The 23796-nt window shown below is 42.1% G+C and overlaps 1 protein-coding gene across 1 annotated transcript; it reads left to right on the forward strand.

Moving 5' to 3' along the window:
* Positions 1-1274: 1274 nt before the first annotated feature.
* On the forward strand, positions 1275-21821 carry SNX18 (sorting nexin 18). The gene is made up of 2 exons (XM_072359433.1): positions 1275-2926; positions 18846-21821. The coding sequence occupies exons 1-2, from the start codon at positions 1375-1377 to the stop codon at positions 19097-19099; spliced, it is 1806 nt and encodes a 601-aa protein (XP_072215534.1). The 5' UTR covers positions 1275-1374; the 3' UTR covers positions 19100-21821.
* Positions 21822-23796: the final 1975 nt, after the last annotated feature.

Genomic DNA, 23796 nt, shown 5'->3' on the forward strand with positions numbered 1-23796 from the left:
GAAGGATTTAAGAACTTGGGAGTACTACAGTCTGTACGGGCCAATAGATGGCAGTCAGAAATTGGAGGTTTGTTTTGTCAATAAGAGATATTACAAAATCACAACCGTATTCCCATCTTCGTTAGTTGCTCTGAAATTAAGGCCATATATTTCCATGAGAACTACAATGGATACAAAGAACAAAATAACACTACTTGATAAGATCAAATTCTCAGCTATAAAACAATATTTTTTAATACTGTCGCCACCACTAGTTATGCATTTTCACCAGCAATGAACAAGAGCCTGTATGCCATACATACAATATGCACTGGCAGAGGTGACCCACTGTCACTGTTGCCACTGCTGAAATGCACCACCCACCACCTTACTGTGCTCACATCCATCTGCTTGGTCTCCATCAACTTCCAGCCCATCACTTCATGATTCGATCATACATATTTCCATGTCAGACACCATTCTGTCAGAACGTTGTCATCTGTCATATGGCAACAAAATATATCAGAATCACAGAATCACGGAATTGTTGAGAATAGGAAAGATCTCTAAGATCAGCAAGTCCAGCAGTCAACCCATCCCCATCATATGCACTATGTCCCTCAGTGCCACCAGGGAAAGCCTCCAGGGATGGTGACCCCGCCACCTCCAGCTGAGCAATGGCAGAAGAGATTCAGTCTCTCCCATACCACCATACCACCACCATTTACCTCTGTCACCACGGGACAAAAAATAAACTAGGAGGCACTATTTTCAGAGCATCCCTTTAAATGACGTTCATGACTTAGAAGAGCGCGCATCGCATCTCCTGCTCTCGGCCTCTGCTGGTAACACTGAGAGGACTAAAAATACCTCCCTGAATCAGCAGGGACTCGTGTCTTTGCACAGAGGGCACCGTCTGGCCCCGCAGACGCCGCTTCCCCCACGGCCGGCAGCGCCTCAAGGGCCGACGCGGCGCGCCCAACGTCGCCCGTCGCCCGGGCAGCCCCGCGCCGGCCGGACAGGAGGGGGCGGGCGGGAAGGGGCGGGCCGGGCCCATCGATGGGGGCGGCCGCTCTGCGCTCGGCTCCTCCGCCCTGCCTCTCGGCTCTGGATTAGCGAAACTGGCGACGTGGGACGGTCCCCGGCCCGGCCCCGCGCCCTGTCTCGCCCGCCGGGGTGAAGCCGGGACTCGCTACCCGCCGGCCGAGCCGCGCCGCAGCGCAGCGCGCCGAGGAGCCGGGGGGCCGCCGCACCGTCCCTGCGGGTGGGACGCTGGGCCGGCGCCGGGCGGTGGCGGCGCGCTCCTCCCGCAGCCCCGCGGGCGCGGAGCGGTGAGAGCGGGCGGCGGGTCCAGGTCCGGGTCCGGGGGGCGACGGGCGGGCGCTCGGCGGGGCCATGGCGCTGCGCGCGCGGGCGCTGTACGACTTCAGGTCGGAGAACCCTGGGGAGATCTCGCTGCGGGAGCACGAGGTGCTGAGCCTGTGCAGCGAGCAGGACATCGAGGGCTGGCTGGAGGGCGTAAACAGCCGCGGCGACCGCGGCCTCTTCCCGGCCTCCTACGTGCAGGTGATCCGCGCCCCCGCCGCCGAGCCGCCGCCGCCCGCCCGCTACGCCAACGTCCCCGCCGGCGGCTTCGAGCCGCTGCCGCCGCCCGCCGCCTTCAAGCCGGCCGCGCAGCAGCCCGAGCCCTTCCCGCTGCCGCCCGCCGCCGCCGGGTACCCGTTCCCGCCGGCGCCCTACGGCGGCTCCTACCAGCCCAGCCAGGGCAGCGATGACGACTGGGACGACGACTGGGACGACAGCTCCACGGTGGCGGACGAGCCGGGCGCCCTGAGCGGCTCCTACCCCGACTACGAGGCGGCGGGCGGCGGCGCGGCGCCGGGCCGATACCGGCTGTCCACGCGCTCCGAGCTGTCGCTGGGCTCCCGCGGCGGCGGTCCCCCTGCGGGACACCCGCACCCGTCCGGCGGCGGCGGGGCCAAGAGTTCGGCCACGGTGAGCCGCAACCTCAACCGCTTCTCCACCTTCGTCAAGTCGGGCGGGGAGGCCTTCGTGCTGGGCGAGGCGTCGGGCTTCGTGAAAGACGGGGACAAGCTGTGCGTGGTGCTGGGCCCTCGCGGCCCCGAGTGGCAGGAGAACCCCTACCCCTTCCAGTGCTCCATTGAGGACCCCACCAAGCAGACCAAGTTCAAAGGCATGAAGAGCTACATCGCCTACAAGCTGGTGCCCAGCCACACTGGGCAGCAGGTGCACCGCCGCTACAAGCACTTTGACTGGCTCTACGGGCGCCTGGCTGAGAAGTTCCCCGTCATCTCCGTGCCCCACCTGCCCGAGAAGCAGGCCACCGGCCGCTTCGAGGAGGACTTCATATCCAAACGTCGCAAAGGCCTGGCCTGGTGGATGGACCACATGTGCAGCCACCCCGTGCTGGCGCAGTGCGATGCCTTCCAGCACTTCCTCACCTGCCCCAGCACTGATGAGAAGGCCTGGAAGCAGGGCAAGCGCAAGGCTGAGAAAGATGAGATGGTGGGTGCCAACTTCTTCCTGACCATCAGTGTCCCCACTGGCCCTGGGGCTGTCCTGGACTTGCAGGAGGTGGAAAGCCAGGTGGATGGCTTCAAAGCCTTCACAAAGAAGATGGATGAGAGTGCCCTGCAGCTCAATCACACTGCCAATGAGTTTGCCCGCAAACAAGTCACTGGTTTCAAGAAGGAATACCAGAAGGTGGGGCACTCCTTCAAGTGCCTCAGCCAGGCATTTGAGCTGGACCAGCAGGCCTTCTCTGCTGGCCTCAACCAAGCTATAGCCTTCACTGCAGAAGCCTATGACACCATCGGGGACCTGTTTGCAGATCAGCCCCGACAGGACCTAGATCCTGTGATGGATTTGTTAGCGCTGTATCAGGGGCATTTGGCCAACTTTCCAGACATCATCCATGTCCAGAAAGGTAACATCCTTATATATTTCATATGATGGTAGTTTCACAAATCGGTGGTGTGCAGACAGATGTAGGAATCAGTAGTTAAACGTGCTGCATCTGGCTTGCTGCCCTTGGGTTAAACATTTCTGTGTTTACTCAGGTAAGCTGTTGCTAAAAATGCCCAAAACACATCAGTGACAGCTTTCATTCTGTGCTAGAGGTGCAGACTCTGTTGGGAATTTTACTGGTCAGAGGTTACTCAGTTTGGCAGTGGATCACTGAAAGAATCCACCTCTAGCTTTATGGCTTAAAGATCAGTGAGCTTGTTTATAATCCCCAGTATGAAAACATCTCTTTCTGTTTCATGTAAGTTAGGTATCTTAGATCTCCAGCGTAGCAGATAATGTAAATCAGAAGCAATCTGAAGATGCAGATACTCCAGTTGACCTCCTAGTTCGAGGTGTGCATGGTGTTACTTGCTTTTTGCAGCATCAGATGTTTAGATGAGATGTTTCAAGCTGTTGGTATTCGTCAGTTTAACCTTGTATTAAAACTCTTTTCATGTTTTTGGTGGGGATAATGATCAGTGTTCATAGTTGGAGTTTTTCATACTTTGTCCTAATTATCATGGAAAAAAGGTTGCTCACCTGTTATTCTGTCAGCAACTTAGTGTCTAAAATTTGCTTCTCAAGTTGACATTGCTGTTTTTGTAGCACTTTGTGATCCATCCGAGGGAAAGGAAGACCAAGCATGAAATAATTGTCTGCTGGATAACTAGGGTCACTTGTTGAGAAAACAGAAGCTAGGAACACTGTATATCTGTAGGTGATATCCCTGCTGTGAACTTAATGCTCTTCTTATGTTTGTCATCATGAGAAGAATAGCCTATTGTTCATTCTTTTTGCTGTTGTAGTTTTGACCTGTGGCTTTCAACTCAGAGATCGAAGGTACAGAGGCATAGAAAAACATCACCTGTCATGTATATAAGTCTGTATGTTAATATTCATATGACAAAGTGCAAGAGCTTCTTTGCAGGAATTAGTTTTGTAGATTTGTAGGTGTTGGTCTGTATGCTGAGAGGCAGAACTTTATCTGTAGCCCGTGGTGAATCAGTCTCTCTGGCCCTTATGAGACTTCTTCAACTGCTAGAAATCTTGAGTTTTATGATAAAGTGATCAGAGGAGTTTTTTCAACAGATCACAAAGGTGGGCTTTCTGGAGGCAAGTGTTATTGCTAGGGAAATCTGAGGAGGAAGAGTTGATAAAATGTATGTGGTTTGTTGTCTAAGAAAGCTTTTCTTTTAAAAGTATGTTCATTAAGTTCAGGTTTTCATTCTCTTGTTGATTCTCGAAATCATTGAGTGGAAACTTCGATAATCCTGACATTATTTTGGGGACAAAATGGAAGAGTGCAATCTGACCTTTCATGATTTGTTGTGCTAGCTGGTATGTCATTGTATTCTGATAACAGCTCTTAAATATTTAAAATTTGGAGAGAAGGGAGACCTTGGCAATGTCTCATGTTCAGAAGTAGAGTACTTTAAAGTGAGATTTCAAATAACAGTGGGATTGTTTATAAGTTTCTGGAAGGAATCAAAGGGAAAGATTATTTTATCAGGTCAAATAAAACAGTAGATGATACATACTATTTAAATCTATATCCTGAAGTTGTTAAGACTATGTAGAGGTTCACACTGTAGTTTTTTTGGAGTCTTTACTTTGAGAAGAGAATGGGGAATAATACGATACGTGCACGACTCAACCCACATTTCCTACAGATTGCACACTGCTGTTTCTTTTTCAGTTCTGTTTGAATTTAAATGTACTGGTTACGTTTACCTTCTAAAACTGGGGGAAAATAATCTAAATGAGCTTCCACCAGAGCAGTGCATGAGCGTGACATATGTTGAGTTGATTTTGTGCCAGAAGACTGTCCTGGAGCTGGTTGGAGGAACATACAGTCAGTCTGTGTGCGTGTGTTAATGCTCCAGCACCCCTGGGCCAACGCTGCCTTCTACAGAATGTTATCCCTTATACATATCTGTGATTAGAAAATGGCTTGTGTTTGAAAGATTGGTCTCCTGGGTATTCATAATCAACACAGGAATAGGGTTAGAGCTGGGTTATGCATGTGTTTTTGTTGTTGTTCCCTATATGATTAGATAAAGAAAAATTGAGTAAAAATAGTTTTTTATCCAGTTTATTGCTGTTTTATTGCTCTTAAGAGTTACTTGTAACAAGGTATATCTTCTCAATTCCAAATTGTAAAGTCTGATGAAAACACAAACCATTTTGTCTTCTTGCAACATAAGACCTTTCTTTTAAATTTATGACCTGGGATAGCTGCCAGTATTTGAGAAGTATTATTGTCTTTATGGACAAAACAAAAACCCGTTGGTGAAAACAGATGAGCTGAAAACAGAGTTGTGTCCTTCTTTCAGTATTTTATTTTCTATTGTACAATATTTGTTCAGTAAAATGTCCCAAAAGTGACCTCTGAGGTGGTACATATAGCAGCCTTTTGATTGATACTTTGGCAACGTGGGCGTGGAAAGAAGTTATGAATGTTCCTCCATTTTATTTCCTACATAGTGCAAATGTATTGTTCATTTTGGGTGAAAACTGAAGCCAATTGTAGATTGCATTTTTGTATTCCTTTAGACGTAAGAAGGACCAAAAAGAAAGCTGGCTGTGCCCAAATCATGCATTAGAATGCCTTGTCTTGTTAAGGATTTGATTTACTGCAGATGAGCAGCTGCTTGATGTGATTTAGAAATGTTCTGTGCTTTGAACTGAGAGGTCTGCATGTCTGGGGTGTTTAATAATTTCTACAAATTTTCTTCTGCAAGAAGGCCAAACAACCTGAACTAGAGGCAAGAATCTTCCTCCATTTGGTCTTTATGCATTCTTCTAGAATAAAGAACCAAAGCTGGATAAGCCCACTGTTCCTTTGTCTGTGCATCATCAGGTAAATATATTAGCCCTTGTGCTTGTAACTGCTCAAGGATCCAGATCTTTCTACATCCTGTGTGAGTACGTCATGTATGATCTGAAATTTACAAAAAGGGGTTGTCATTTTGGTCGCTTTGTTGTAAATATGAAAACTGGTGGTATATTTTCAGAGTTTTTATTATTACTGTTTTAAGTATTTAGTGAAATGGCAATAACTTCAGTAAGTTATTTTAAAGGCTCCTCTTTATCTGTCTTCTTGCTGTTGAGTCCCAGTATTAAGGAATTTTCTGTGAGGGAAGGAGGAGTTAAATTTCCTGCTCCAAAAGAATTGGAGGAGGGATTTGAACTTCTTTCTCCCACTCTCCAGCTGAGGACCAGCTTGGCAGTCCTTTATGAGAAACCTTATCCTGTTTTGTGTATGTTCCAACCCAGGTCTGAAGGTTCATTGGATTGAGCCTTACAGTGAAGCATGTAATAGGATGGAAATCCTGCAGTTCCATCTGGAAGTGCTCAGGAAGAACTTCCCACTGAGACTGGAAACAGAGCATTTCAGTCCCAAGACACACGTTCCTTACAAACCAGTTGTTGAGATACATTTTATTTTGAAAACTAAGCACTTATGGGAAAAGTGGCCTTTGTAGGAGGAGGTGGTGGCCGGGTGCGATCTCTGAGCATCTGAGCACCCAAATACTTCTAAAAATCTAGTCTTGAACCCTTCATAGGGAAGTTTGTCTAGCATGCTTATGCGAAATGTTCCTGTGCATACCTGTGTTCTTTGGAATGGGAGGTGCAAATAATTAGATGGATACACTTGTACTTAGTTTTCTTTTGTCTCTGGCAAAATGTTTGTAAAAAGGAATATTACGCTCAGTAGGCCTGAAAAATAAGTTCCACCTTTGCCTGTCGTTGTCTTTTTGCAGAACTAGCGTGTCTTTCAAGAAATAATACATTCAGCTGCTTTAGCCTTGAGGAAAAAAAAGCATCCTGCCATCTTTATTTCTGTGTTTTCAAGGTCTACTTGTGGAAATTCCCTAGGCAATTTTGGCAAAATAATTCCTAAACACTAATTGCTGTAGCTTCACTCAACTGATGAGATCTCCCAACTTCCATAATCTTCAGCATAAATGCTCACTGCAGGCTGGTGCAAGTTTGTGGTCAGGAAATGTGTGCACATGTGAGAATTTGAGATGGTGTGTGTGCGTATAAGTACTGGTGTAGTGCATTCTTATCTGGTTGTCTCACTGGGATACTTGGTTAGTGAGAGTAGAGAAGTTACTGGGGTTTGTTTGTTTCTAATCCTCTTTGAGGAATCATGATAATTGGACTTTCTTTCCTTTTTTAATTTCTGACAATGGAAGAAACACTGGCTAACTTTGTTTCATTTCTGCTTTCCAGAACCCTTCTTTATCTTATTTTGTTAACAATAAATACATTTTTTGCAAAACACACTCTCCAAGGTGTAGGTGGCACACCACAATCTAAAATAGTTATTTTTAGAATATCTGAATGGCACATTTACTTTTTGATCACTGTTTGTGAAAAGTAAAATAAAGCAAATGTCCTTATTTGCTCAAAGCAAGTTTAATTCTACACTCTGGCTCTGAAAATGTTTTGGGTGTTGTTTTAGAATAATGTAAAAAAAAATTGGGGTAAAAAAGCATTCCAGCTGTTAATACATTGGAATTTCAAGCACGGAAAAACCCCAAACAGTACTGAAACCCGGAGTTCTCTATGATGTTTTCTGGAATTCTTGTGGGAAGGGAAGAAGGGAGTGGGACGAGTGCTTAATGTGTCACTGGGTGAATAAAGCTGGTCAAAATTTGTGCCTAGTATTTAATGACACAGTGTAAAAGCAGTGCCCATCTCTCTTGCTTTCTTTTTAGTCTATTAAATTTGCTGCAGAGACTTGTTCTTTTCTCTATCTCTGTTTTTCCTTACATCCACCTTTTTCTGTCTCTCTTACACAAACACATATTATACCCTGCATGGAGTTCAGCTCAGTTAACTTAAGTGCCTGAAAGCTGGGCATGTAATCTTAGACAGATGACCCCTATAACAGTAAAAAGAGATGGATACCAATGTTTCACGTGCTTAAGGACTTTGATGAACAATAATGGATTGTCTTAGAATGGCTGTTGCCATCTCTCTCAGCTTCCCCATTGTTATTACAAGAGAGATGTGGTGTTTTATGATTTAGTTTCAACCTCCCACTACATGAAAGTGGCCTAAAGGAAATAAATGTTTAGGCAGCTAAATCCTGAAAGAATACTGACATTTAGTACCAGTGTAAAGTTACAGTTTCCTTGGTGTGTGTAAATCGAACAGAGGCCAACAATGGGCAAGACTGAAATTGAGCAATGCCCTTATATGAAGGGGCTTAAACAGAAATCAGACTTCTGTGTCCTGTCTGCCAAACAGTTGCATTGGTCTTTTAAAACTATTGTTTGTTTGCTTGCTTGTTTGTTTGTTTGTTTTTCCTTTTTCCTTGCTGCCCCTTATCTCTTCATACATTATCTTTCTGAGTGAACAAGATTCGTGCAAGTAAGATGTTTCTCTTTCCCGGTAACTTTTGGAACTTCCTAGCCTAGTATTGTTCAAGTTGATGATAGCAAGACATTTCAAGAATGATAAAATGCCAGTGATTATTTTTTCAGCAAACAGCTGGTAGCAGAGGAAGGACTGCATGCATTATTGCACATGCCCAGGTCCACAGGCTGCAGGACAGCCATTTAATACCAGCAGGCTGGAAGATGTTGACCGGGGTTCACACTTTCAGTTTTGACTACAGGCAGTAGATCTTCTTGAGTTCTTGATAAACACATGCATTAGAGCTTTGTCTACTGGAAAGACCTTGAGAACAGCTAGAGAGTATCAGGACAATACAGAAATTAATATAGAAATTATTTTGTAAAAGGAGGAAACAACTTTATTTCAAAGACTGTGCAATAACTTTTCATCTTGAAGTTTCTGAGAATCTAGATGGTGAGAAAGGACTCCTTGTCTCCCTATGGCTGGGAGGTTTTCAGGTCAGAACTTCTATGAAGACAGAGATTAGCAGAATTGGTATACAGAAAACTGAAAGCAAGTCCTAGAGCTCTTCCAAGTCTTTGTAAGTGCATTATCAATACCAAATATCTGGCTGAATTTTCTGTTTCGTAAGTCACCTTTGAAACAAGGACACGTTTCAGCCTTTCCAACATCTTTTCCATGACTTCATCGTTAGACTTTGTTTGAACAGTTAAAATGCCAAGTTAATGTGTGCAGACTGTATAAACTCATCCAGATGGTACCTTACTTATTTTGAATTGCCTCATTCAAACAGCAAAGATTGGAAATTTTAATTAAAAAAAAAAATAAATAAAAAAATCACATTTGGCTTAGCCCCCAAGGCTTTTGCTTTATCAACAGCCTGGAACAAATAAATAGCAAATGCTTTCTACATAGTCTAATATATATCCATCATGAAGGCCACGAGGATCAATAACACTTATTTACAAAACATTAAAGCCTCATGAAATCTGTGACAATATATGTAACTTAACACTCTGCTCAGGTCTTGTTAGTGCCTTAGGGCTGTCCAGCCTGGCTAGGTGTGCATCACGTGTGGGCAGCTTCTCTGGTTGTGATGAGTGAAGCTGCCCTTTTTATGTTGGCATGGAATGTGAAAAGCAATGTGAAAAGCAGATTAATGCTTTGGTTTGCCTTGGCTGTTTGTATTGCAAGAAGGAATCTTCTTTTCTTTGTCCTCGCAGAGATTCTGCAGCATGCAGGTTTCTAAGAGAGAACATTTAAATGCACTGGGGAAAAATGGAGCAGGATCTGCATTTGATTTGCATTTCTACTCTTCTCGCATTAAGTTATGTGAATAAGCCATGCCTGTTACATCTGCTCATCCTAGGACAGTTGTAGAACTCTGCAGATGATGGTGGGCAATCAAACACCATGAATAGTCCTCATTTGTAGCATCTTTTCTGTGTTTTTGGAGGAAAGCATCCGCAAGCAGGTCTTTTAAAGCAGAGATGTGACAGTAGGTAAAATCTGCATGTATGTTTTTCTTGATAGCATGATAATACAGGTATTGATATATTTTGTAACCTATATTCTCCTTTCTACACATATCCCATAAAATTCAAGGAAATTTTGAAGCTATTTATATCAGCTTTGGAAATACCTTATATTCATCTTCTATAGTTTACAAAGTGCTTGTTGTCACTTTTAAATGTAAGCTCATAAGATGTGCTTAAAGTCACTGAAAGTTTCATCTCAGTACTTGTGTGTTTCAACTGCTTACATTAAGTGCCTGCCCAGAAGCTGTTCAGTTACTTACACAATGTTTCTTGCTTTTTGAAGGGCAGATGTATTACATTTCTAACGACCAGTTTAATTTTACTGTTCACACCTTTCTATACTTTCAGCTGAAGTGCTGTGGAAGCAAACGTCCTTACATTGGAGATAGCTTGTACTTTCCAGCTGGTCTGTCTTTGAATTGGGTAAAACCCTTGTTAAGGAATGTTTGCTTCACAAGCTGTGATGCAAAATGCTATGTTTGTGATAATGGAAAGCAGAGGACACCATTTAGCTGGATTAAATTTCTGCTGACAGTCCTTCTCTCAGGCATCATTATAGGTAATGTATCGGCAGAGGGGACACTTGCAAGCACATGCTGCAGTGCGAGGGCATGGTTGTTTCTTTGCTGAAAATTCTGTCTGCAAATGATAGGTGTAAAATTTGTTTATTTTAAAATTGCCACATCCAACCTTTGAAAAATAGCCTTTCAAAAAGTTTTCACATTTTTTTACCTAGCAGTGTGTCTTCTGTTAATGGGATTGTGCAGAGTGGTAGATGCTTGTAGTTTGATTGTGTTTGTGTCCTTTGTTTTACCATCTTGTTCTCGTCTCCTGTTATCAACATTTTTAAAGGCAAACTGTGGTGTGCTGCCCTAGTGCCCTGCCAGGCCCAGTGTAACATCCTTGCTGGAGCTGCTAGATTTATCTGGGGGACTGTAGAGCCAATGTACACATTGGCAATGTGATTGTGAACACACTCAAGTGTATGAGAGTATGAGAGCAGTCCTTGTTTCACTGGATAAATAGATGGGCCATGCCCTTCCTCTGTGTGAACAGCAGTTTGCAGCTATTTGCGCAATAATTTAGTCAGATCTTAAATATGGCTATTTTTTATTTTTTATTCTAAGATTGCAGTTAGGCATCTGTAGTATCCATTAGCGCTGGTATTTCTTTAAAATAGAATGACATTTGACACTGTGCATTCCAAAACCATCAATAATCAGTAGTAGGAATTAAATCAGTGTGCATGCTAAAACCGCTAGAGACTGGAATTTATCAGGTTTCTGAGATCTGTGAAAAAGACTGCTTTATTTTTGCATGATATCTGCATTGTGTAAACCAGAGCATGGTTTTACATGAACTGAAGAATACATGTGAGTGACAGCTTTCAGTGAGCTTTGCAGCAGGGTGGCTGGAAGAACAAATGGTTCTGTGTGACATTAATAATGCTGCAGTCAGTCAGCGTTAGCCTAGACGTTAGCAGAACCCTGTGATTTGTGAACCTAAATTTATGGGTCAGTGTTATTCAACTCTGTTTTTTTTTTAACAATGGGCATAATAAAAAATATTTCCTACTTAACCTTAGCTGTTGATAAGGCGCGTTTTCTAAAAGCATTAGAGCCACTTTCACATATCTATGCTAACCCCTTCAATAGCAAAGTAATCACCATTTTAAACATTTTGCTTTAAATTTCTGACTTACTTTCAGGGTGAAAAATAGAACATCCTTAAAAGAGTTTTCCTCCATCAAGGAGAAGAATATCGTCATTGAATTAGAAAGCTTGGTTTTGAAAACTGTTTTGTGTTGACGCTCTCAGGAAAGACAAGTAACTTCCTCATTTTGCCTTTGATGTTGAAGATTGCTTGCTTTTTTCTGTTTAAAAGTGTAAAACCAGATTTCAAAGTAGGAGATGGTTCCTTCATTAGTTACAGTAATGCTGCATTTTCCCTGTGACCTTCTTTTATGCAGTTAAGTCTGTACTGGAGTAGGCTTCTGCTTTTAATTTCAGGGGAATTCCCATTATAATGCTTTCCATTCTGAATCTCTGCCAGAAAATGTAAAGAATTTGCAGAATCTTAAGTTAATGTAGGCTCCTTTTGTTAATCTGTGCTCACAGCATTCTTAAGCAAATCATCTGTCAGTGTAATAAAATGTCTATTCTACTACACATTATTTCATCATTTTGATTTGAGCCAAATGGGGGAAGTTTTGGAGCCTGCTCAGAGCGGGATTCCACGTGAGGTGTAATCCCACCTGATGCTGCTGCTCCTTCCCATGTGTTGGAGCTCATCACTGCATAGCCGTGAGCTGAGCTGGGTGGAAGTGCTGAGCAATCAATAATGCTAAACCCCAATGGGCTTCCTCCTCTCCAGGCCCAATGCAGCTCTCTATGGAGTTACTCACTGCAGTCATCCTCATGCAGCAGTGTAAGCAGGGTGGCCATGTAGGTGGCTCAGCTTGGCAGACATCAGCCTGACGGTGGGAGACCTGTTCCTTACGGGTTGTTTGTTTCAGGAGGAGAGTGAATCAAAGCTGCACCTACATGTGTGTGGTCTGCCTGGGGTTTGCTGCCAGTCTTTCAGCAGAGAGCTGCAGTTAAAAAAAACCTCATTATCAGGCTCCGTGGTAAGGAAAGAGTAAACTCATTTCTTGTTACTTTTTCTGTTTTTGCATCCTTTTATGAAAGCCACTGAAAGCAATGTGAAGTATGTTATTCCTCCCCTCTTTTTAGAGATCATGTCTCGTCATAAAAGTAAAGCAAAAGGAGTTGGTGTTTGAAATTCTTCTTTCAATAGTGAGGACTGTGCTTTAAAGACCACTGTAGATGCCCATGTAGCACAATTTAATATGATGGGTGGCTGAGTGGCATGGAAACACAAGTTATTTTGCTTCATAGTAAGTGATGCTCCAAATCTTATTTCATTGTTTGCAGACAGTTGAAAAGCAAAACTGAATGTATTACACAGGTCATTGCATTGTCACAGGATTTCTCAGATAAAACTGCTGAACAATCCTCTTTGTTAAACCCCTGAGTTTCTGTGAAGAACACAATGTTTTCTGACTTCGGCTTTCTTCTCTCATGCGGGAGCCGTCCTTCAGAGGAACCTTTGTACTTTGACACAAATTCTTGGGGGAGGCTGTCTCATCAAAGCGTATTGGCCAGAGGACTTCTCAAAGGAGGCATTCAGGAGCCTGCTGCTCTTTGTTTGTGCCACACTTACCACTGATACAAAGGCCAGAACAATCACGTTCCCCAGATTTTTCCACCCTGCCATTTTTAGGGCTGCTCTCTTTCTCAGTGCCATTTATGAATGGAATGAATGTGGACTGGTGTCTGGGGCGGCTGGTATCCACGTGCTGCATTTCCATTGCTACTTTTCACCTGCAGCAGGACCAGCAGCTCCCATGATGCTGGGGCTGGGTGGTGAAAGAGCAGCACACGAGGACCAGCATGTGGCTTTCTCCCCCAGCCATGTTAGAAATATATTTCAGAAAACTCTTCTCTGAAATGTGTCAAGAAGAACCACAAGGCTAACTTCTTTCCTTCTGTGTCGCCTTTCATTCTTTTTGTGTTTTGTTTTGTTTTACAGTATTTCTCTAGCATGAGGTATAAAGAATAACAGAAGTGTAATGTTTGAAGGAAGGTTTTGTAGCATCATAACAATTGACACGTATGTCAGTTACTTGTGAAAGAAATCTATTTGTTTCAGTTTATCACAGAGTCACAGAATCCTAGAGTTGGAGGGAACCTTTAAAGATCAACTCATCCAATTCCACTTCAATAAACAGGGTCACCTACAGCTACATCAGGTTGCTCAGAGCTCAGCCTGGCCTTGAGTGTCTCCAGAGATGGGGCGCCCATCACCTCTCTGGATAACCTGTTGCAGTGCCTCCTACCTTTTTGTAAAAAGCTTCCATATATCCAATCTAAATCTTCCCTCCTTTAGTTTGAAAGTAATTCATCACTAAGTGAAGGAAATATTTGAGTGTACGTAATTATGATTCTAATATCTGAAATGTTAACTTCCTTTTTCTATAGTCTAAGTAAATTTTTAAGTTCGGTATTTTAGACTGAAGTACCAAAGACATTGGTACATTGGTAGTGCATATTCTAGAGCAGGACTGTGAGAGGCAGATCTGCCTAACTTTACAGATCCTTACTATAGCTGCACATGTTGTGTTTTAGCCATCTCATCTCACATACTGCCCATAGGCATAGGCAGTGCTGCTGTATGAAATTAAATCACTGCTATTTAGACTGCAATTTCATAGATCTTTTTTGGAAAAGAGAGAGAGTTTTGAGCAGTAGCAGTAATGACTGCTCCTATTTTTGAAGAATTGAGCAATCCCAGCCATGAAACACATGTCATTTGTACAAATACAAAACAAAAAGGGGCACCTGCCCCAGAGAATTCTCTTTCTTCAGGCTTTTCTTCATTTGGATTCATGACTCCAAATGCATCTGGAGTTTCCCTGCTGTCTACTGTATGCAGATTCCAAAGGTGACATTCATGTGCTGCTTCAAGGAGTGGAACTGGGCCATGGGAAGTTGTTTTCATGAGCTCTGAACCACGAGACTTCTGCATTCTAGTGACAGTGCAAGCGGCAGCCTTGGCCAGCATTCTGCATGTTAGGCATGAGGAGCCAGGTTAGGGCTAGCTGCTGGCAGCTGATCATATGTCATTTGTTCTTACCCATTCCTCATGGATAAACGAGGGCTTAGGGATATGTGTACGTCCACGTGATATGATCTGCATTTACACTTTGGTGCACACACCCACAGAATGGAGGACAGTGAGTATGTGCTCACATGTAGGTTTGAACCAATCCTTGGTTGACTGCTCACACTATCTCAAAGCATTTTTGAGTGTGATAAAATTGCAGTTGATTGGAAAATATATTATTTGGCCCAAACTAGAATGCTCTCAGGTTGAGGATTTTTATTTTATTTTATTTTTTTTCCTTAATGTATTTGATTTCTTCTGCCTGATTGCAACCTCATGCTTGCATGATCAACTCCCTTACTCAATACACTTGTTTCCTGCCTAGTAACTCCTCTATGCTTATTTAAATTGCTGTTTGTATAGCGTGTTTCACAGCTTGGGACTATTTATTTCTAGCAGTCTTTGTTGTCTCTGTCTTCATGGCTCCTAGAACATTGCTATAAACGTTCCTTGTTAAACATGTTCATATCATCTAGTGTTGTCTAATCTCATACTTCAAAGCAAGTACTGAAATCTGTGAGTTTCTAAAAGCCCTTAGCAGCATTCAGCAAGCTATCTGTTTAACATCAGGCTTCGGGGAGATGAAAAACAGTATTCACATCTGCTCTTTCCTACCTTGAAGAACAGAAATGGATGTAGCACAGCTTATTGCAATGTTTGCAATCCCAGCTGTTTTTGCTGATTGAAAGGTAGCCCTGGTCCCTGAAACCTCTTCTCTGAACAGAAGAGCTTTTAATCAAACCAGAAGGTTTTATGCATAGGGCTATTTTAACAAGTTTCAGCAAGCATCAGTGAATGTCAGTGGATACCATTTTTTTTCTTCATGGAGGAATTTAGTGGCGCTTCTTTGTCTGGTGCCATTTTGTCAGACTGCCCCTCTGCTGCCATCTATCCTACAGCAACAACACATAACACAGTACTGGCGGGAAGGTTCAGCCTCTGCTGCCATACCACCACCATCTGCCGCTGATGCTGCAGGCCAGCAGAATACAACAGAAGCATTACTTTCAGAGCAGCCCTCATGAGTTAGGAGGTGCCTCTTTTAGTGCTTTTTCCCTAAAAGGTGAAAAAGCCTTTTCTAGTGCTGCCAGAATTCTGTTTGTTTCTTTCTAAATACACCTTTCTGATTTGCATCATCCAAACCAAAACTTGATGCTTAGATTTCTGAATCCAGGAACCAGGAGACTGGAATGGAATATATGGGAGGGACCTGCAGAGGTCATCGATCCCACCCGCAGGGGCTGCTGCTGGCATGCTCAGCCTCACACATGACCAGGAGGTGCAGGTGTGGGCAGGAGGGGCTGGCCAGGCCAAGGAAAGGTGTAGATGTTACAGTAAGTAAAGCTGCTTGCAAAACTGTGCAAGCTAATAACACTTTTTTTCCTAAGATTTGCTAAACTAAAGCTTGCAAGCTTCACTAGATACTGAGTTAGTTAAAAATTCTGTTTTTAAATGTTTTTGTGATTGATTTTTTTGTGATTACATATCTTTTTAAATAGAGCGTGGAGTTTTTCTCGGTGACTGGGGAAGGTTCAGTGATTCTCATAAAATAATGTAATTTTTTTCCTTTATGTAGTTATCTTAAGGTTAATTTTTATTTTTTATGGTTAAGGTTTTACTGATAATACAACACGTCATTTAAAGATACGTGAAGGAAAAAAACAGGGAAATCTGTGCGTAAGCATATGTATAATCTCCAGTTAAAGTCTGTGTAGATTTTAAAGGAGACTCCACTATAATACCTGCATGTAAACATCTGTGTTATGAGAACTGTATTAATGGATGGAAGATTTTCCTTTGGATTCCTTTCCATAATTATAAACCCCTTTATTTATTTATTTTCTATTTTAATTGGCATAAAAGTCATAGTGTGTAATATTTGTAGTCTGGAGAGACTGTTTGGTAATTAGCATGGTTATTATTGATATAAAATAATCAGAAGGTTGTGCATACCCCATGAACTTAGTTATACTTTCAGCTGCTGATGCTGTAAATTTTAGTATTTTTTCTTCCAGTTTAGTCATTCTAGAAATAACATCTGAGGTTGCTCCCCACATCACAACCAAGGAGTTGTCATATTTATTTAACCAGCTCCATCTGGCTCCCAGTAAGTCCCAAATTTCATTTTTTTCACAGCCTCCAATGCAAACAGAATGCAGAAGGAAAAAAAAAATGCCAAGTGTGTTTTTGTTTGCTGAAATAAATGTCCTTATTGTAGAAGAGAGGATTCAATATTTTTTACATTGTGTCCTGCCTCACAGATTACTCAGTCTTTGAAGGAGAAAACACAGTCTTCTGGCACAGACTGATGCCCTGCTGCTTGCCTGTGGGGGGGTTTCTCGGTTTTGTTTTTGTGTGAAGTCCTGTAGCAGCTGGTGCCAAGCTTTTAGCTGCCATGCCTGAGGGCCATGGCGCTGGGGAAGGTGTAGATGAGTCAAGCTTTACCAACCGTCTTGCAGCATCCTGGGAGCCATTGGTCAAATACTTGCACACTAGGCGATGCAGTTTTAGATCTAAACTTGCTTTGCTTATAATTGTCTTGTCAAAGCATCAGGAATGGTTCCTGTGGTCTTACTGTAAACCTGGGAGTTTCTGAAGCTCCTGATGCACATTCCAAATCTGGAACTTTTTCCAAGGTCCACCATATCATCAGGTATTTTAACTTGCCTCTAGTAAGAGTACACAGTGGTCAGGCATTGCAGCCAGCTGCCCAAGGAGGTGGTGTTGTTCCCATTTCTTACAATATTTAAGGGACACGTGGACATGGTGCTTAGGGATGTGCTTTAGTGGTGGAACTCAGTGGTTAAACAGTCTTTTCCCACCCAGAAGATTCTGTGTTTCTGTGGCCTTAGGGTTAGGAGCAAACTACACTGGGCTGTGAGAAATGCTGGAGCAATGGGTGTTAAAAATATCTTGTTAAAAGCCATAGGGAAAAAAGAGTGGAAGACGATCTTACCACAGCAAAACTATGCTTCTACTGGGCAGTAGTGTTTAGAACATAAGGGGATCCAGGCTGATAAGAAAGACAAAATTACCACCCCCACCTCCCTCCACTGCAGAAACACTGGAGGTTACCCTCCTTTAATACAGAGGTAGAGAGGCATCTCTGTTAGCTTACTGATTCCCGTCACTGCAGGGAGTACAGAAAAGCATTTCTTCAAGGCAGTGTAAAGAGAGTCCTGTCCATGAACTGTAGTCATTTGTATGACATAAAGTGTAGTACAAAAGAGGGAGTCATTTGAGACATTACAGCTAGAAACATAGAGCAGCTTAGGTTGGAAGGAATCTTAAATATCATCCAGCTCCAACCCCCATGCTGCGGGCAGGTTTGCCAGCATCTAGATCAGGTTGCCCAGGGCCCCATCCAACCTGGCCTCGAACACCTCCAGGGATAAAAGTTATGACAAATATGTATAATGAACATTTTTTGGAGAACACTAAAGCTGTATTGGTCTGACTATTCCTAGTTTTATGAATAAGTATGCAATTTCTAAGGATAATGAGTTGCTTTTCTGAGAAACTGAGCTTGTGAAAATTAAGATTCATCTTGATGTTCTGTGTCACTGTCTGCATCTGGTGAAGTTTTTGTGGGATGCGTGCTTTAATCAGCTGTTTGGAAGAGGGAGGTTCCTTTGCTGTATTTTTTATCATCTCTTATAAGGCTGTGCTATTTCTGCTTGGACTTCTGCAGCTTTGAAATAAACCTTTAGATTCTCCAGTCATCAGTAATAATTTGGGGGGTATCTGTACTGTAGAAGCAGAATGATGCATTGTTATTTTGTGTATTCAGATCTCCTTCTGATGTTTCACAAAGACTGAGTTCAGCGTTTCAGAAGGACAGACTTTGAATGATGTTATTTTTCTGGTGTTAATGTAGGCCTAAATCTAGCTTTTCTACCTTTTTCTTTCTTTTTTTCCCCCCTCCTTGTCAGTGTGTTTACTGATTATTCTCTGAGAGACATGATCTGATACTTCAAGGTTGTGAAATAGGCATGTTTTTCACTTACTGACTTTTGCAAACTAAAGCCTTGTTTGTTTGTTTGTTTGTTTTAATGATATGGTATTCTGTGAGTTTCTAATCTGGAAAAGTTCTTCATTCATACTCATACATGCACTCAGAATGGGCTTTGTACACATTCTTGCTATTAAATCGCTTTTAAATTGTTCTCACAGTTAAACTTTTCTGTTCTCTTCTTTACACAGGAGCCCTCACCAAAGTAAAGGAGAGCAAGCGGCATGTGGAAGAGGGGAAGATGGAGCTCCAAAAAGCAGAGGGCATTCAAGAACGCTGTAACATTATTTCTTTTGCGACCCTAGCAGAAATTAACCATTTCCACAAAATCCGTGTGAGGGACTTTAAATCACAGATGCAGCATTTCTTGCAACAGCAAATACTCTTTTTTCAAAAAGTGACGCAAAAGCTAGAAGAAGCTCTTCACAAGTACGACAGTGTTTAATCTCTGGACTTTGACTTGTGGACTTTGCTCAGTATGAACATGACTTAAGCAGTGGAACAGACTCTGCTGCTGTTAAAGAGCTATTACCAGTGGTAGATGTGGTACAAGAATGGTTTGTGTTCACTTGGAATCAGGGTTTTATCTCTGATTATGTAGGAAGGAAACAGTTGTAGGGCTATGTAGTAGAAACAGTACCACGCATTATAACTAAGTTATACTGTGTATGCCTACACTACCATTGTAACTTCTTTGAAATAATGAGTATACTATTTGCCTTATTGCTTTTTGAAACATGGTATTTTAGTGCATACTTTGTAGACCTCAAAACCCTTTGGGTCTTTAAGGAAGTTGGCTAGATGAAAGCCTGCTTCAGCTGCCTTTTTACTTTCCTGGATTTGGATTTCCTAAATTCAAATGATTCTCTGTTTACAGACTCCTACTAGAGCAGCTATGTGATTCTGTGCCTTTAGACTCTATTTTTCCTTTTCTAGTAAGTCACATTTTTATGATTGAATGAATGAAGGGTTGATGCCTATGACAAGAACTGATTATGAAACCTCATATTAACTGGAAAGAAACGAGCTGCCATCCAGTTTGCACAGCAAGTACTGTCTTATGACAAACATTGGCTCAGAAAGTAGAACTTAAATCTATTCAGACTTTCCCTGAAAGTGGAGACTACTTGTTACATGTACTAGGATGTTAAGCACATATACAACAGTACACCACTGAACCCCCTTTCAAAAATGAATATTACTCTGAGGGGGATCTTAGTGTAAAGCATTACTGTAAGAGGAAATTTGAACTAGCCTAATAACAGTGATGTTTATCATGGGGATATAAATGCAGGCTATGTTGATAGAACTTTTATAAGTAGGAAATTATTTGCTCATTGTTCAGTTGCTGATTAAGTTTAACTTCAGACTTGCATCTACATTGCCTGTTGTCTAAGTTGGGACTCCACTGTGATTCATTAGTCTAAGGTTAGAAATTTTCAGGGATGTTCAGTAGTATAAATGATCTGAAATAAGTCTTGGCTGAACTGACCTGGAAAACAGGTGGCATGTTTATGTTTATAACACTTGTCTTAATTTTTGTATAAATATTTTTGACAAGCAGGGTGCATTTATATATATGTAAACACTATATTTTAAAGAATTTTCTGGCTTATTTCCCTTGAATTAAGTCTGAAGTTTGTGCTTATAACCTATTGGTCCCCTTCTTATAGATCAGTATCAGAAGGGATTTTTATTTATCCTATCCTTTTCCTCCTAAACAAAAATAACAGAACCTTGCAAGGAGGGAAAATGTTTCTTTTTTTTTTTTTTTTTTTTTTTAATTTTTTTTTTTTTTTTAGTTAAATTAATCACAGATAGAATAAACAAACAAAAACCTGGAAAAGGAAGTCAAGCAATAGTTACTTTAAAGTACAAATCATTCCTCACCTATGCAGCAGAAATGTCCACTTATTTCACTTGATCACGTTGGGTTCTGTAGCTTTAACCCCACACCTCTGTTTCACATGAATAAATATGTTGGTTGCTCTGAAAGTAATACCTCCTATCCCATAGAAACTACAACAGATACAGAGAGCACAATGACACTATTTGATAGAGGAATTTCCGAGCTACAGAATGCTATATTTCAACAAGGTCACCACTGCTTGCCAGGCATTTTCAATAGCCAGGAATGAGAGCCTTCATGCTGCATTCATATACATTGGCACAAACAGAGATGACCAAATCACTGTTGTCACTGCTGAAATGCACCACCCACTGCCTCTATGCTCACATCCACTGTTTAGGCTCTATAAACATTCTGCAACCATCAGTGAGTGTCAGGGTACCATATTTTCTGCATTCAGTGAGAATTTTTCTGAATTCAGTGAGACACCTTTGCTTCATCCACACTTCCACATCAGACACCATTCTGTCAGACTGCCCTGTGCTGCCATCCTTTGCATGGCAACAGCATGTAACAGAATACTGGTGGGAAGGTTCAGAGCCTACTGCCATACCACCAACACCCACCTATGATGTTGTGAGCTGACACAATAAAACAGGAGGCCTTACTTTTGGAGCAGCCTGCATGTGTGAATGTAGTTTTGGTTTTAAGATTCACCCCAGAGTGTTTGGCAGATTGCTCTATTGACCACTTGAGTTCGGCAGTGCTCCTAATAGTCAAACACAGAATGATGAAGAGGAAAAAATGGCACTGTTTGTAAAAGAAAGGACAATCAGTGAGGAAAGAATCCATTTGCAGGCTACTGGAAGAGTGCTGCAAGCATCAATGTTGACTGTAACATAAGGACCATAATCATAGGGCTGACTTGCTCTTTATCTTCCTCATGGTATTTCATTCTACATTCAGAAATCACCACTTCCTGTAACAGCTCTTTCCACCTCTGCACCAACTTCCTGAGTCATTTAATTACCTGAGCCAGCAATGAGCCAGGTTTGGGCTGTTATACGGCTTATGGTTGCTTAAGCCAGAAACTGTTTTGTTAAATGATTTTGCAGTAATTAGATCAAACTACAATCAAAGTAATTATGTGTGATGGTATTAAGACCTGATCAGAAATTGATCTTGGTCCAGTTGAAGTATTCTAGGAGGTTAGTATTAACAAAATGTACATGTCCATGGGGATATTAAGCTGTGATATGTATACAACATAATCAGACAGGTACAGTTTTCCCAAATAAACTGTCATGGCCTTCACCATACTTTCTCATTTGTGATTTTTTGGGGGTCAAGGAGGATTGGGGTGCGCTGATTTGTAAACGATGTACCAGAAATGCCTGTCAGGAATCCTGGATCTGAATTATTGCAGTCTGAACAAATAGCTCTTATCCACATTAGTATCTTCTCACACAGACCCGGGCTTACACTGTAGTGGAGCCTGAGCTCCATTCATGCTCACTGCACTGTGTGAGAACTGCAGTTTTAATTTTATTTGGAGAAAGAGTCACATTGATCACCTGTGACTCAAAAAAAAAATGATGTGATATGAGGTCTGAAGGTACTCTGCAGGAAGGTGAATGTGTATTGTGTGGGATTGTGAAAGCATCAAAGGAAATCTACCTAACAAAATCTTTTAAATAAATAGATATGGAGGAGAAGAAGGTAGTTCCATATCAGGATGTTAAACGTGTTTGTTTTATTCTGTTCCTGTGAGTTGTATTTGATGCACCACAGTTTTTGCAGGGATGGTACCACAATATATTTGTTGGGTTACAGGGAAGATAAACTGAAAGCTGTAAGAAAACTCACTAAGGTACTGGTTTTGGTGAAAGTGCTCCATCCAATGAAGAATGTAGAACAAGCCCATCAATGGAACATAGCTGCATATAATAGCCTGCAAACAGAAAGTAAATAATGTTTCTATTTCAGTTTCAGGTTTTTGAGTTAGGCATTAGCAGCCTGCTAAAGTGATTAGATAGGTCTGTGTCTCAGCCCTTCATTTGCATGGTGCTTGCAAAGAAAACAGCTGCCTCTGTTTTGTGCCCTGTGTGCATTTTCTAGGTTCTCCCTACCAGTTTCAGAGTCCAAAGGCAGAGTACATTTGATTTGGGAGTGTCGCATGGCCCAGCTGAGAGAGATCAGCAGTAAAGCTGTGATGATGAAACATTCGAGAAAAAAACACCAACAAAATCTGGAAGAAAAAGAATCAGAATGGAAGTACATGTTGCATATAAAATTGATACACTTTTACAAGACATGAATTGCCCACACAGAAAATACCTGCATTATTTTGTGAGGCACAGGGTGTCTTTCTGGTGATCTACAAAACCTTGTTTGCACCCCCCGATTATTTTCTCAGACTTCCACTGATGCAGCTAACAACTTCCCTGCTGGATGTGTGCTCCAGCCTGAGTTCCTTAAATGAAACATATTTCTGAAAAGAAGATCATACAACTAAACTAAAATAAAAACCTCTTTTGTTGTCTCTGTTTGTTTGTTTGTTTTAATTGTTCTCTTGAACAAAACAGCTTGGTTTAGTTCTGTTATATTTTGGAGCAAGGACCTGATATATGGCAGACTTATTACCTTTTGGGTCCCGCGCTGCCAGTGAAAATTTGCCCGAATATTTCCAAGTTGAAAAGGTTTCTTTGGAACCATTTATGCTGGAGGTTGACAGATATTTTTCTGTGGCTCCCACTTACTTCAGTCTGTCTTTTTTTCTAACCTCGGTAAGCAGCAGAGTTCCTCTGTAACTGTTCTTTCCCCTCATCCAGAGGGGGCTGAGCATCCCAGAGCAGCAGCTGAGCAAGAAGATGCCTGTAGATCCTGTCATAGCTGCTGTTCAGTACCTGGATGTGGGAGGAGAGAAGCAGCAGGCTGGTCAGCTGGGCTCTGTCAGGGAGAGCGTTGCCTGCATCATCATTACTTCTTTTGCAGTTTTGGTTCTACTGTGCACAGTGAGAAAGAATGAGGAGGTTCTCCTTCAGTCTGCATTGTGGTGCTCAGACAGCTAGGATTCATTTCTGCCTTTATTCCTGTCCTTACGTGCAATACAACCCACAAAAGTAATTTGTACCAATAATGCCAATTTTTTGTGTAGACTTGAGTTTAAAGCCAAGAACACAGAGACAAAAAAGTGCTGGGCATTCGCAGTTTTCATGGCACGTTGCAGACATTCTTCTTCAAATAGAGAAAATAAAGCAAAATGCAAAGGAATTTGTTTCTCTAAGCAGACC

The sequence above is a fragment of the Excalfactoria chinensis genome, chromosome Z (genome assembly GCF_039878825.1).
Source record: "Excalfactoria chinensis isolate bCotChi1 chromosome Z, bCotChi1.hap2, whole genome shotgun sequence".
NCBI lineage: Eukaryota > Metazoa > Chordata > Aves > Galliformes > Phasianidae > Excalfactoria > Excalfactoria chinensis.

Excerpts from the sequence above, each read along its gene's own strand:
- SNX18 (XM_072359433.1), top strand. The coding sequence starts at position 1,375 with ATGGCGCTGCGCGCGCGGGCGCTGTACGACTTCAGGTCGGAGAACCCT. Across the intron at positions 2,927-18,845 it reads CATCATCCATGTCCAGAAAG|GAGCCCTCACCAAAGTAAAG; the intron begins GTAACATCCTTA and ends TTCTTTACACAG.